The 14382-nt window shown below is 28.9% G+C and overlaps 1 protein-coding gene across 3 annotated transcripts in view; it reads right to left on the bottom strand.

Annotated features, from left to right (window-relative positions):
- Positions 1 to 626: 626 nt before the first annotated feature.
- LOC106467770 (probable phospholipid-transporting ATPase VD) overlaps positions 627 to 14382 on the bottom strand; it is a 66323-nt gene continuing 52567 nt past the window's right edge. For 2 of the 3 annotated variants that reach the window (XM_022396689.1, XM_022396701.1), the window contains 5 exons: positions 13605 to 13805; positions 13269 to 13349; positions 11474 to 11578; positions 6145 to 6332; positions 627 to 4870 (listed from right to left, as the gene is read on the bottom strand). In XM_022396689.1, coding sequence (XP_022252397.1) covers positions 4612 to 4870; positions 6145 to 6332; positions 11474 to 11578; positions 13269 to 13349; positions 13605 to 13805 — 834 coding nt within the window. In that variant the 3' untranslated portion in view covers positions 627 to 4611. The remainder of the gene's footprint in view (positions 4871 to 6144; positions 6333 to 11473; positions 11579 to 13268; positions 13350 to 13604; positions 13806 to 14382) is intronic. The other variant, XM_022396696.1, reaches the window with a different exon arrangement.

The following is a 14382-nucleotide window of genomic DNA, read 5'->3' as shown; positions in this document are numbered from 1 at the left end:
TACTGAGATGTTAGATTAGAAGGAAATCTACAGAGAATTTTATTTTACAAATCAAGTAAACTGCAGAGAAATTTCAACTATAAAAGAGTTAGAAGAAACGTGATATACACAGCGATGTAAAAAGACCAAGAAACTCTCAAGTAAAGAATGGGAAATAAAACTATAGCAAGCATAGAAAGAATCTGATATAATGAGAATAAAAATAATTTAAACAAATATCCCATGCCTTAAAAAAAAAAGGGGGTGGGGCAAGTTAAAATTGCAAAATATCATGGCAACTGTTTCAAAAGATCATGGTGTGTGTGTTTAATCATTACTTTTTTTTTCTATATTAATATAACAAGTATGATGCATGGAAAGATGTTTTATTACAATATATATTACATACATTTAAGGCACCACTCTTGTACACATCAAAGTACAAGTTGTTTAAAAGTGTGTAAACATATCTTTGGTTACATTTCTATAAAGATATTATAAATTAGACACTTTGTATTACAAGTGTTTTTTTTGGAAAATATTTCCATCTTCTTGACAAGAAATTTCAAATCACCACAGAAGAAAGAAAAGACGTTTGGAAAGTATGCAGGTTAAAGGTATTTCTGAGTACAGTTTCTTTCTTTTTATTTTTTTTATTTTAGGGGATCTGGAATGTTCTTGCAAGAAATAATCAAGTAACTTCTCTCATCTAGACTTATAAGGAGTTTTACCAAACACAAGTGAAATACAAAAAAATAATGTAACAACAAATATCTTTTGTGCTACAGATTTGTCAGTTGAGATCTTCCCGTTCTCAAACCGCCTTTTCCCACAAACATGGAATACCCAATGTTCCATATTCTGTTGACATATAAAGAGGATGTAGTTATTCAGTGAGTGCCACCTTAACATGTATATAATACATCACTTTTGGATAAATATCAGATCCCTCACAATTTTTAACTGTAAAATACCTCTCATTTACAATATTCAGAAAACAGAATATTTCTCTTGACAAAAACATATCTTACTAATCTTAAACTAACATAATTTATGTTAAACTTGAACTTTTTTGTTGTTGTTGTTGAGACTTTTGCCACAAAACAAGACACCTGAACATCTTACCAAATTTAATGTTACTTTCAGTAACAGTTCATTAGTCTTGTGTTTATTAAAATTTATTTTTGTTGTTGTTGTTGAGACTTTTGCCACAAAACAAGACACCTGAACATCTTACCAAATTTAATGTTACTTTCAGTAACAGTTCATTAGTCTTGTGTTTATTAAAATTAACTGTTTTTAGATAGGACCTTGTTTTTGTTGTTTTTACTTCATACTTGACATTTGGCAACAAACTGTATTATCCAAATAACATACATGCATAAAATTTTCTCAAATTATATTAACAAATATATTTAACCCTATTTTTAAACATTTACACAAATATCAACAAATGTAGAATACATAAATATTTCAGGCAGAGCAAATGGCATTTTCATGCTATTATTCCTCTTCAAGTATATCATTTGAAAAATATATTGCAAAAATACTTTAATACAATATATATATTTATATATATATAGACACATATATTTTCTATTAAATTTACATATGAAGATATTTATAAAAACTAACAATGGATATATCCTGAAACAAATTTCACACTTCACTGTTTCAACCAGTTTACATAATTTATTTTTATATAAATATGCTGATTCTTCCAATATAACCTGTTATTTGCAAGCTAGAAATACTTAATCATATAGACATCATTAGATCATATTTATCTAAGTGAATGAAAACATTTTACGTCCAGTGCTTAATGATAAGAGGTTTACATACATATTGTATGAAACAATTTAAACCTATTAAGTTTTATAAAATAAAATAAAATTACCCACTCATATATATAGTAGTAATTATAGAGGAATTTTCCCTCTAAATACCACAAAACAGTCAAACAATTTTATTATCATGTTGCATCATTAACACACACAAAAAAATGTAGAACTAATAACTAATATGTTTACATGACAACTAATAACTATTATGTTTACATGCAGAACAACTTGCTGAAGTACAACTTTCCCATGAATTAGCATTCACCAATTAATTAATATTGAGGTGGGGAACAATGAAGTAAAACAAAAATTAGTATCAATGGTTGAAAGCAACTTACAGTCTAACTTAAATAAGGGTGGTTTATAGTAGCTAGTAAGATGCAACATGCTTGCTAGATGTGAACAGTGTTAAGTTAAAAGCTCTAATTTAAGTCTAAAGAAATGTAATGTGTACCAATTTCTCTGTATTTCCAAATAGTTCTGTGTGTCCATGATGATGATTTTTTTTTGTTTTGTAGCTTTGCATCTCTCACTAAAAACCTTACTGAAAGAATTCTAAATCAGGTGATAAGTTTTCTGTATTTTGTATTTATGGCATAGCTACAAAGCTAATTGCTACCATCCCTAATCTGAACTACTGACCAGAGGGAAGTCACCAGCAACCCACTATCCATGCTAAGGGATTTAATATCATTCTTAAAATGCACCCATAAATTTAAAGTGCATGGAATATTTTGTTGTATTACAAAGATTTGATTCTGACTCGCCATCTCCAAAATCCAGAATTCTACAACAGGGCCTAAACTATGCCCATTATGTGGCCTTCTATTGAACTTGAAGGTAAGACAAAGGCAAAGAGTCATGCAATTTCTCTCACTTAGCTTGGTGGACATATCTCAAAAAATAGTTTTTAAATGTGAGAAACAAAACAAGAGTTACAACTTACACTAGTCAATTATTTAAAAAGAGATATTACTGTAAAGATAAGAACAGAAATAACACAACATCTTAAGTTTTTAAATCACACATTTTATAGCTTTAGGTATTAAAACGTTTTGTTTTCATTCCATTATTCTTTGCCTACAAATGAGAGAACTTTCACTTGAAATAATAACTTGTTCTGCTTTTAAATACTGGCTGATAATGCTCTATTTTATTTTAACCAATTAGTAGATGTTATGTTGACTTTAAAATGTCAAATTTTGAAAAACTTAAAATAAATTCGATAAGAAGAGGTTTAGATGACAAAGAGAAACATAATATTACTCGTATTATTAATTGAAAAACAGAAAATGTAATATTTGCTTCACAATTCATTTTTGTATCAATAAACAGCTAAGAGTATTAAACACAACACTCAGTCATATACAAATAAAGACCCGGTGGATATTTCTAAAATCTTGACAACTGACTGTAGGATGTATTCACATGAATATATTTACACAACATTATTGTTTACTAAATCATAACACAAAAACATAAGGTGAGGTCATCCTTAGAATTTTTGTTAAAAGGACAAGAAAAATATTGTAAAAAATCTCCGGAGAAGTAGAGTCTGTCAGAAACAAAGATATATTGAATATCAATAGTTTTCCTTGTCACTGAATGGATTCTATGTTGATATCATGTGTTTGTCAGATTTTTGTTTTGTATTAGATCTCAAATAGTAAAAGCTATATGCAAGAACAACTATGCTATCACTAATTAGTCATGTTTGACACTTTGGACCAACTTTCTAGCAGTAGAATGTTACTAGATATCATCTGTAATGAATACATTATAAATATATATTGACAGAAAATATCACTCCAAGAAAAACTTGTCTCTCAATACCCAGTTATATATATATTGTTTTTTATCCTGCCTAATACACGTTAAGTACAATCTTAAATTTACTTTTAGAAAAAATATATATATATATATATATATATACTATATTATAACACACACACACACACACACACACACACATATATATATGTATATAAAATTGTTGGAATGTACACGTTTTAAGAGGTATAGACAAACGGAAAAAGAAACCGAATCAATTCCCTTACAAACTTCCGATGTAACAGAACTTTAATGCAAGTAAGTTTAGTTTTTTTTTCTCTTAATAACTTCTTTATTTATATTCAGTAAGACATGAGAAATAAAGCAATAATGTTTTTAGTTCTCGTTTTTTGTTTTTAAGAAGAAATATGTTCTTTTAGACTTTACAGCTAAAATATTTATTTTAATATACGTGTAGCATTCCCAGGAGAGAGGAAAATAAAGGTATTCTATCAAACTAAATCTAATAATCAGCTTTCTGAGATCAAAAACAAGGAATGAAAATTATTAAGTCAATATCCATTTTTAAGTAAAAAAAAAATATTTGTCTAAAAATATCTCAACTTTAAGAAGTTTTAAAAATACACAAACATTGAAGACTTAACTTCAGTGATACCTTAACTATTTGAATCTTAAAAACTTTTTTCTTCTGAGAATAACATCTTTTTTTCATATAATAAATTTTAAGCTTTTTTAAGTCTCAATTATCTTCTGGGAAACAGTTTTACTTACACTGAAAACTTAAATATACACACTAATGTATTATAATTGGCAACAAAATGATCTTTTACTGCTGATGCTTGGAACTACTTACTTGGCAAAATCTACATCATACAATAAGCTGCTAAAGTTCTCACTATTTTGTAATATATCTGAATTGCCTTAAGACTGTAATCCCATCAACTCTCTCATAATATATCTTATAAAAAAAATATCTAGTCAGGTAGGAAGACGACTATGGCTATGCTACAACATCAGAGCCTTCCAATGAAGTATCACACATATTTGGGACAGAGTAAACCTCTGATCTATTGTCTTCTTGTACTATCGCGTGACTTCCTGTATGTCTAAATGTCACACTGGAAGAACCACTGGACCCTCGGGACCAAGAGGCAGAGACAGAACACTTTTCACAAGCTTGCTTAGGAAATTTAATTTCTTGCAGGGCTACTATTACGTGACAAGGAGAGAGGCTGTTCTGAATGGTACGAACAACAAACCTGTAAGAGTTACAAAACAGAATGTTATAATCATTAGTTTTTTTTACAAGTTATAACTTTTACAGTAAGGTTTATTTTTAGAACAGATGTGATGTTTCAATGACTGGTGCAATCATTTTTGTGCATAAAAGATTTAACGGTGAAGAAGATTTTAATATTTTTAGAAATACTAAAACATTTACCATTAAAACTTGTGTAATCAAGAATGATCGCACCAGTGATCAAAATGTTGTACCTGTTCTAAAAACAAATCCTCCTTACTGTAAAAGCTGTTAACTTGTAATAAAATAATACTTAATCAGTAAGTAAACTCAAAAGGAAATTAAAAATGGTATAAAAATGTTTAATCTACAGCTACAAATAGAATTTGTTCTAAAAGGTGTACAAAACCAAACATTTTTTCAAGCAGATGAATCTGTTACAGAACACGGGTTAATGAAAATTCCAGGATAATTTCTTTTAATGCCCTTAAGGTGACATTTTAACTAAATTTATCAAAACATGTCACTACCAGCACTTATTATTATTATTATTACCAGTTTTTAATTGTAGGTTATCTGCTACTTATATCAGTTATTTTATTCAAATATAAGGAAAGATACTTAAGACATCAGATAGCTTTATAATTAAATATGCCTCTACTTGGTAGTTAATAAACCAGTTGTTTTGGCAATGTCAGTTTTTTATAAAGAAAAAAATCAGTCTAAAGTTAAGAAGAAAAAAAAAATGTGAAATGAAAATGTTACTTTTTATAAGCTCATTATAGATTTCTGCTTATTTGATTTGGCAAACAATCATTATTCCAACTTGAAAGACTCATAAAATTACATTATCAATTTATAAGACTTTTAAAAAACAACAACTTTGGTTTCCACAACAGTGAAGAGCTTTATCCTTTTCTCCAAAGTCTTATTTTCAACATACTGTTTTGAAAAAATAAAAATATATATGGGTGTTTCATATTGGTTGAAAAAAAATATAGGTTTTTCTATAGGTAATTTAAAAAAAAGGTCTTTATAGGGTCACTACAAGTCCTGAAATTAGAAGACAATAGTTGAGCTTATTACAAATTATAGTACCCCCAACCCTCCAATACTGGTATATAAAATAAATAATAAAAAAATTAACAAAGCCATGAAACAAACAAAATATTGTACACTTAACTTACCTTGTTGAAATGACAAGGACAAAAACCAGTTTGAACAAGTGAGGGAAGGTCAGAAACTATCCTGGAAAACAAACTAGGTGTACGAAACAAACATCATGTGACCTACCTTGGTAAACATGCAATGACTAGAACTAAAACAACTGTAAACCAGAACGGTGCAGTTGCCATGACATGCTGCATGACCCAGTAAGAGTTCTGAAGGGATGAGCTACCAAGACACAAAGCATTATACAGGACTGCAAAACCAAAATAAACTGCAATACTCAGGAATGTGGCAAGTATATGGAGGTATGTCTATAGGACGAAGAATAGAATAAAAAAAAAAGCGAGTTGGTAAATGAATAAAATGCTGTAACAAATCAAACTTAAAAAATAATGATGGACAAAAATAATTTCTTGAATAAATATCAGACAACACTGTGACGGGTGGAATCTATCTCATCAACAAACATACATTGTTATCTTAAACACTAAATGTGTTTAGTTACCAAATGTTCGGTTACACATAACCTAGCTGATCAGTGATTACTTAACTAACAATTAATAGCTCATTAATTAGAATTAACAATTTATTGATCAAATTTGTTTTAAATATAAAACTTTAAATATTTTAATTTTGAGGTTTCAACTTTTACCTAAATCAATAATTCCAACATTTTTTTCGACTATTCAGAAAACAAAAGCAATAAAAAACACAAGTATGAATGTTTTTATAGGTGGCATTTAGCAAAATGTTATTTGCAAATTGTTGTGTGAATATAACTGTATTATTCAAATGTAATGATTAGCAATTTTTAATTGAATGAGATTCAAATGCTTAAAAATTATAAGCTTATAAAAAATTCAGTGTAACATTAAAATATTAAGCACTGATTTTAGACAGCTTTTGCTTTACTGAGAACTACAATTTCAGGAATATTTTATGTCTTAAATATAATGAACAATAATTCATACTTCTATAAATTTTCTTTTCTCCCCCTAAATAATCCTAAAATAATGTTTGTTTTTGAGAACTTGATACACAACTTATTGTCAAAAAGTTATTTAATAATATAGTGTTCAATGCCATGCATATAACATGATCTTCACAATATCCACAAAACTATTAAGAAAACCATCAAAATGCTCCAAAGTATTTCACACAATATTATTCAAAGATATGCAAGGTACTGAATAAGCAGACAATCTGACACAATAGGCTATTTAATTTTGCATTCTAACAGGAGACAAGTAAGACATCACGAGAAAAAACATTCAAGCATAAAAACAAAAACATATGACTAGCTTGGGTCACACAAAACAGTGTTTTCAAAGTTGAGATTATACATGAATGTTAGTTTGAACAACAAATACACTTAGTTAACTTTTTAGTTAACATGCTCTTCATGTGCAAATATATATGTATATAAATATATACTGAAAGAATTAATTTAAACCAACATTAATTTCATTAAAGTAAGAGTGAATATTGATAAATCTCAAAACACACACACAAAAAGAAAAATGATGAATGTATTAATCATGATATTATATCTTTTTTTTTATTGTTATGAACATACTACTACAAAGGACATTCATAAAACTATTAATAAAAAAAAATATATAATTTCAATAAATAAAAGTTACATACTTACATTCATTACAAAGCAAATCTCAAATAAATATATGGATTTCTCATCTAAATATCTATTTATAAATTACAACCTATATAAAACATACACCATCAATGAAGATCTGGAATACATTACAAAATGCACATATACTATTTTTTTTTACCTAAAACCTAGCTTCTATAAACATTGTATTTATGAGTAATCTTGTGATTAGCATCATTGTCCAAGACCTGATCTCTAAATTAAATGTACAGATCACAAACATTCTCATCAAACACTATTTCTATGGTTACAATTATAATTGTGTTTTTACTTAAGTCTTTTCTTCTATGATTAAATGTAAGGATAACATTCTTACGTGGCTGGATTCTAGCTAAATGTACTGATTACATCCTCACCAAAAACCTTATTTTTATAATCAAATTCACAGATAGTATTACTGCATGAAATCTAGTTCTATTGGTAAATCTATGAATACCATTCTCACAGACAACATGGTTTTCATGGTTCTAGGACAGTCTTTTCATTAGTAGGGTATGTTGCTACATGTTCCAGTTACATATAAATAACTCAATATGGACGGACAACTATTCAAGGAAAGCCTGAATCATTTTTAAAAAGTTCAGATCTTTCATCATTTCAAATAAAATGTTTTACAACATAAGGGCCTTTTATATTTTGAAGGAGTGTTTCTAATATTGAAGAAATATTCAATAATATTTTACTGACTGGAGTGTTTGTCTGATGAACTAATGCTGACAAAATATTTTTATTTTATGATCTTAAATAACATATGTAAGGGAGATTATGACATAAAATTATCAGGTAGTGAAATACCCTATAATGAAAAGACCGATAACGAAATGTTTAGTAGCGAACTGTCCGGCCACAAGTTTTCATGGTTAAATAAAGGAATAGCATTCTTACCCAAAACCTTGTCTCTATGACTAAATGAATAGATAATATCATGTTATAATGTTGGGTGGGTTCTTAATACTTTGGAGAAAACTATGTGAAGTACAGTCCACATAACAATAATAAATTTATTTATTTCTTCTATAACATTTCCTACAGGTTACATTCACTCTGACACAAGCTGTAGGCCTAAGTTGACAAATAACATTTAACAAACTCCTCACTAATATTACCTATGCCTAGTTTAATACTTAGCTTTGATTGATAAACACATAACTCACCAAGAAATTGAATAGATGCAACAATACCCACTTCATTCACCTTCCAATATTCCACACAGTACCTTGTGGACCCATTCATATTCTGCACAAGTACAATAGGTGATGCCCAAGCACTAGTCCTCAGCTATATAATTCCTTGTTCATTCATGGCTTTTATCTCCTTGAAAGACTCACTATTTTGCAAATGGGAGTTGTCTTGCTAACTAACATATTGAGGCTGCATATTCGGTATCACTCATATGAAATATTTTATTTGTTTAGCATAAGTCATGAAGCCAATGGAAAAGATATTTTGATATTCCATGAGCAAATCATGTAACCTATGCTACTGATAAGCTGCAAGACCACTAAAGTTCATGTTTTAAAGCTCTTGTAAGTGAGGTGGTAAGTTATTCTTAGATGAGGATTTGACATCAGTCCTACATCTTGCCTTAAAGGCAATTAAATTCTGATGTTCTGTGATGTGGAAGTACTGCTTGTACAGCTCTACATCTTACAATGTTCCATCCAGACTTGACTAAAATGTTTATGGTTCACTGTGTTCATGGCCCTAATGATGTTAACTATATTCTTCAGATCCTTCCGACCATTAATCCATCAATACATGCTGGTGTGTTTAGTTCTATTAAGGTCCAGTCACTTGATGTAATTTCATATCTAGTAAGTCTGGTGTAGTAACTGTCATGCACATGGATTTCTGGTCATAGACTATGAATCTAGCCTAACTTCACATCCATGTCTGCACGTGAAGTCAGTTCCAAATATGCATTTCTTAACTGTCCAGCTAAGTTTGTGAAATGGATTTGATAGTGACATAGCTGTAGTATAGGATGGTTCTGCAGTAACAGATAGCACAGCAACAGTGGTAATATGTGTAGACATAGTAAGTTCTACTATTCCACATTTTATAGTAAATGGTAGTTTAGGACTGAATTCATAAGCAGATGCAAAAATTAGAATACTGGTGTGATCTTTACACTTCCCAAATTCTTTTATCCAAGTGTATCATTGATATCCATTTCTAAATCATTGATCTTCATGTTATAATCGTTCTGTACTTTAACTTTGTTATCATAATCCCTCTGTACATCTCCAATAGCTTCACTGGACTTGTCTTTAATCAGATTTTTGACTTTAATTCTTCTTTAAATATTGTCTCTTTCATTTAACTCTTTTCTTTAACTCCCATCTCTTACCTCTTAATCTTCTTTCACTTTTTTGTATATTTCTTCTTTGTCTCATTCTTCCAATTTTCTGTCATTTTTATTTTTGTTCTTTTAATTTTCTATTTCTTTCTTCATTGTCTTTTTTTAATTTCCTGTAAATTTCTTGTTAACCTTTTATTCTTCATATATCTTTTTCTTCCTGATTTTTCGTTAAATTTTTCTAAGTTTTCTGTAAATTTTTTCTTGGTGTTCTTTTAATTTTCTATACCATTATTCTAATTTTCTTCCTTCTTGTTGCACTTTTAAATTTCTGGTTCTTTCTTTTTGACCCTCTCTTAATTGTTCCATTATTTCTAGTAAAGCTTCAATCTTGCTTAATGATTGGATTGTTACGGTGAAATTTAGGTACAATTCTATTTTATTTTCCCCACTTTTCATGACAGAGTTGTAATTCTAACATTAGACAGGTTCTTTTGAATTATTTGGTGAAAATAATGCAAAGTACAATCCATGTAATGACAACAAAATAATTTATTTCTTCTATAATGTTTGCAACAGGCTACATTCACTTTGATCCACGTTGTAGGCCTTAGTTCACAAATAACATTTTAATAGATTCCTCACAACTGTTACCTATGCCTTGATTGATAAATGCAACTAACTGAGTAATGAATAGCAGAACAGGTATTAACTCTCACTGCCTAACACTTAACAAAAAACACTCAATGACCTCTTATTACATATTACTCATATTTATAATGTACCCTTGTTTCCAGATATTTCACAAAGCTTCTCGATCTTTAACATTCATGAACATTCTAGGTATTGCATCATCATGATCAGCAGCTCCTTCTAGCAAACAAACATCTAAACCGAAATATTGAAAATACAACTTACAACAATATGTATAATACTTGTCTCTAAGACCTGGTTTCTATTATTAAACATGTGTTAGTATTCTTATTTAAGACCCAGTTTCTGTGTGTAATGTGGAGATATCATTATCATGTTATTTTATGACCAGACATTACATATACATTAACCTAACCAAAAATCTGGTAAGCCTAAATATATAGATAGTGCTCTCATGCAAGACCTTGTTTTTAAAATGTAGGTTTACGATTTGGTTCCAGTTCCGTTTTTTTTTATTACATCTATAGATAGCATTCTTACTCAAAGTCTAATCTTTGAAACTAAATCTTTGGACAACAATTCTTATACAAAAACTAATTTCGATAATAAAAGGTATAAACAGCATTTATTATTCAGAATAGGTTCCTTAACACGGTGTATGAATAGGATGCTTATCAAGATCCTGCAATGTACAACTAAGTTTATATACAACATTACATTATGAGATTAGTTGTTTAACTAAAACATGTTGTTATCACTTTTACCCATGACCTAACTTCTATGACTAAATGTATGAAAAAGATTCTTCTCATGGATAGCATTCTTACCCAAGACCTGGTTTCTATGGCTATATGTGCAAGCTGTACTAAAACACAAGCAGTGAAGATAGTGGATCCAAACTCCCAAAGTCCCACATTACTATCATAATACACCTGCAACAATAATAATAATAATAATAATTATTTGAAAAAACCTTTTCATTCATTTTGAAACAATGTTTTCCTTTTTACCTTTCTACATCTGTTTTTCAATGCTGAAATCTTTATGTGCATAAACTCGTATATTCTAATATATACCAATCCAATTAGCTTGTGATATAATTTTTTTCTACATACATTAAGATTTTTAACATTTGTGTTCTAGAGCTACAACAATTTATCTCTCTCCATCTTTTATTTTCTTACCAAATCTTTATTTTTCATTCATATTCATTTATTTTGATACTTTGAATCTGTCTTTATTATTTAACTGTGTGCAATCTCTCTCTGTAAAAAGCAAAATGTAGAGTAAGTTAATCTATTTGTCATTATACCCATTCTAAATACAACACGTGTGCTAAGCCTAACAGCTGTTTTTCAATGTAGGCAAAATCTAACAGTAACAGTGATTGTGAATGGCCAAGTTATTGTTATAAAAAGATAAAGAAGCTCAGCCTCATAAAAGCCATGTAGGTTTTATGTAACTAAACATAAAACAGTTGAAATTAAGATAATGAATGTATTACGAGTTCATATAAACTTACATTCAATTAAGTATAAATAAGCTATTTAAAAAAAAAAATTAACTATAACATTGGATACACTGACAGTATTAAAAGTGGCTATGTAACTAACAAATACAATAAAACTGTTTTCCAACATTTCTCTTATCGGGAACTTATTAAAATTTTCTCATAAGAAGGTGAAGAGTATTACAACAATCAATTTATGTGCACGTTGTTTTAAGCTTCATATAACTTGCATGCTCTCGCAATCTCATAATAATTTTGTAATTAGATATATCAAATATAAATTATCTGTAGTATATTCAAGTACATTTAAAATAACTTCCAAGTATTTTGCAAGAGTGCAAAGTTTCCTTATAAATTTTCTGTTAACAAACATCCAAAATAACAAATACGTGGCTAAAAATACCATCAACAGAAAAGATGCTTAACAACTACCAATTCCATACATTCCAATCATTACAAATGTTTTAGTTTTGTTGTGTATTGACTTATGACATTAAGTGCATCTAGTGACTTTTTTTTATATGGGCCAGCCTCATTCATTTATAATCTACTCTTTTAGTTCTGATTTATATGATTAGCTTACTTTTGATCAGTAGCCCTTAGTCACTTGTAAAATGATTTACATATAAAAATAACTCCTAACAGTCTAACATTGCAACAGTTTCCAACTGCTGGTCCACAAGGAACTTTCAGATGATGTGCAAAATGATTGAAAAAAATTTTTTTTTAATATAGTTACTGAAGTATATTGTTTTAAAATGTGATATAAATACTATACAAAGCAGTCTCTGAAATTCTGGAATTGGAACCAGCTGGTCTTCAGTTTGAAAAAAATGTATGCAACCATCATAGTAGTACATTCAAATTAGCTTACTAATACTCTACAAGTTGACAAAGTGTGTAATTTATCACTACTTTCTTAAATTACTTCCAATATCATTTACCAATACACATTTGAGTATTTCAAATAACTTATTCCGATCTACTGTATCAAAAAATTATCATTTTCACATGACTGATACACGGTTGAATTGAATCCCCCATTATTTTTACTATGGAATGTAACAGACAACGTACTAGTTATCAGGTAGAAAGTTTACAGCATGACTTACCAGTAAAGGAACAAAGAAAATGATCACACTCTGATATAATGCATCCACCATGTTTACCCAAAAGGAATATTTAGTATAAACCTAGATTGAAGAAACAACGTTCGTTATTTTAACAGATTGTAATGAAACACAGTACATAAGATATGACCAGTAATATGATTTGTAAACTTTAAAATTATTTCATCATCTATTGAATTTGAAATCTTTTGGCCTATAATGTTTACAGACCACTTGATTTTTTTCTGTATAGCAATAATATATATACTGCACAGTGTAAGGTTGAAGTAAGTTTGACAAAGATTGGTAGCAACTATACTTTGAAAGTGAAAGCCATACCTTGGAACGTCGCCCCTGTGCATATAGAGTAGGCTTCTGAAGTAATATACTTTCAGTGCAGTCTTGGTCATAGATTCCAAGTACCAGGGGAGGAAGGGCAGTGAAGAGAACATTGAACAGCATGAGGTAGAGCTGATCAATCATTACCATCCCCGAAAAACCACAGTATATTTGATACCAGAAGATCACAAAGATAAAAGACTGGAAAGAGTAAAGATTTAGTTAACAATGAAAAGACAAGAATATCTTGAAGTAACATTATACTGTTCGGTGATTTATTTATATAGTAAGAGATATGGGCTTATGTGTCAGACTAATATTTATTGACTTTTACTATACTGATTAAATACCTTATTTAAAATTGCAAATTCCAAGAATTAATAAAATTCTAATAGATAATTCATTTACTTTTTCATTATTTTTCTATTATAACATACAAAATACTTAGCTGCAAACAACATTTATCACATTACTAAGTAAATTATGACAAACAAAAAGTACACTTGGATAATAAAAGCTACATAAAATCAATTTTACTGATAAAGTTTAAAAAATATATATTTATAGCTTTTGGTTTAATAATAGTGTATATCCTATATTACAACTACCAGTTGAAGTTTAAATAAACATGTTCTTTTATAACTTTTCTTGTCAACTATTCAAACTAAATGTTACACACGCACACACACACACATATATATATATATATATATATATATATATATATATAAGTAAGTACGTACTACAGACGTAACTAACAAACGAAAACTTAACTTAC

This window comes from Limulus polyphemus, unplaced genomic scaffold, assembly GCF_000517525.1.
Source record: "Limulus polyphemus unplaced genomic scaffold, Limulus_polyphemus-2.1.2 Scaffold83, whole genome shotgun sequence".
NCBI lineage: Eukaryota > Metazoa > Arthropoda > Merostomata > Xiphosura > Limulidae > Limulus > Limulus polyphemus.
The sequence above is the reverse complement of the archived record's forward strand: the minus strand, read 5'-3'. Positions and strand labels throughout refer to the sequence as shown.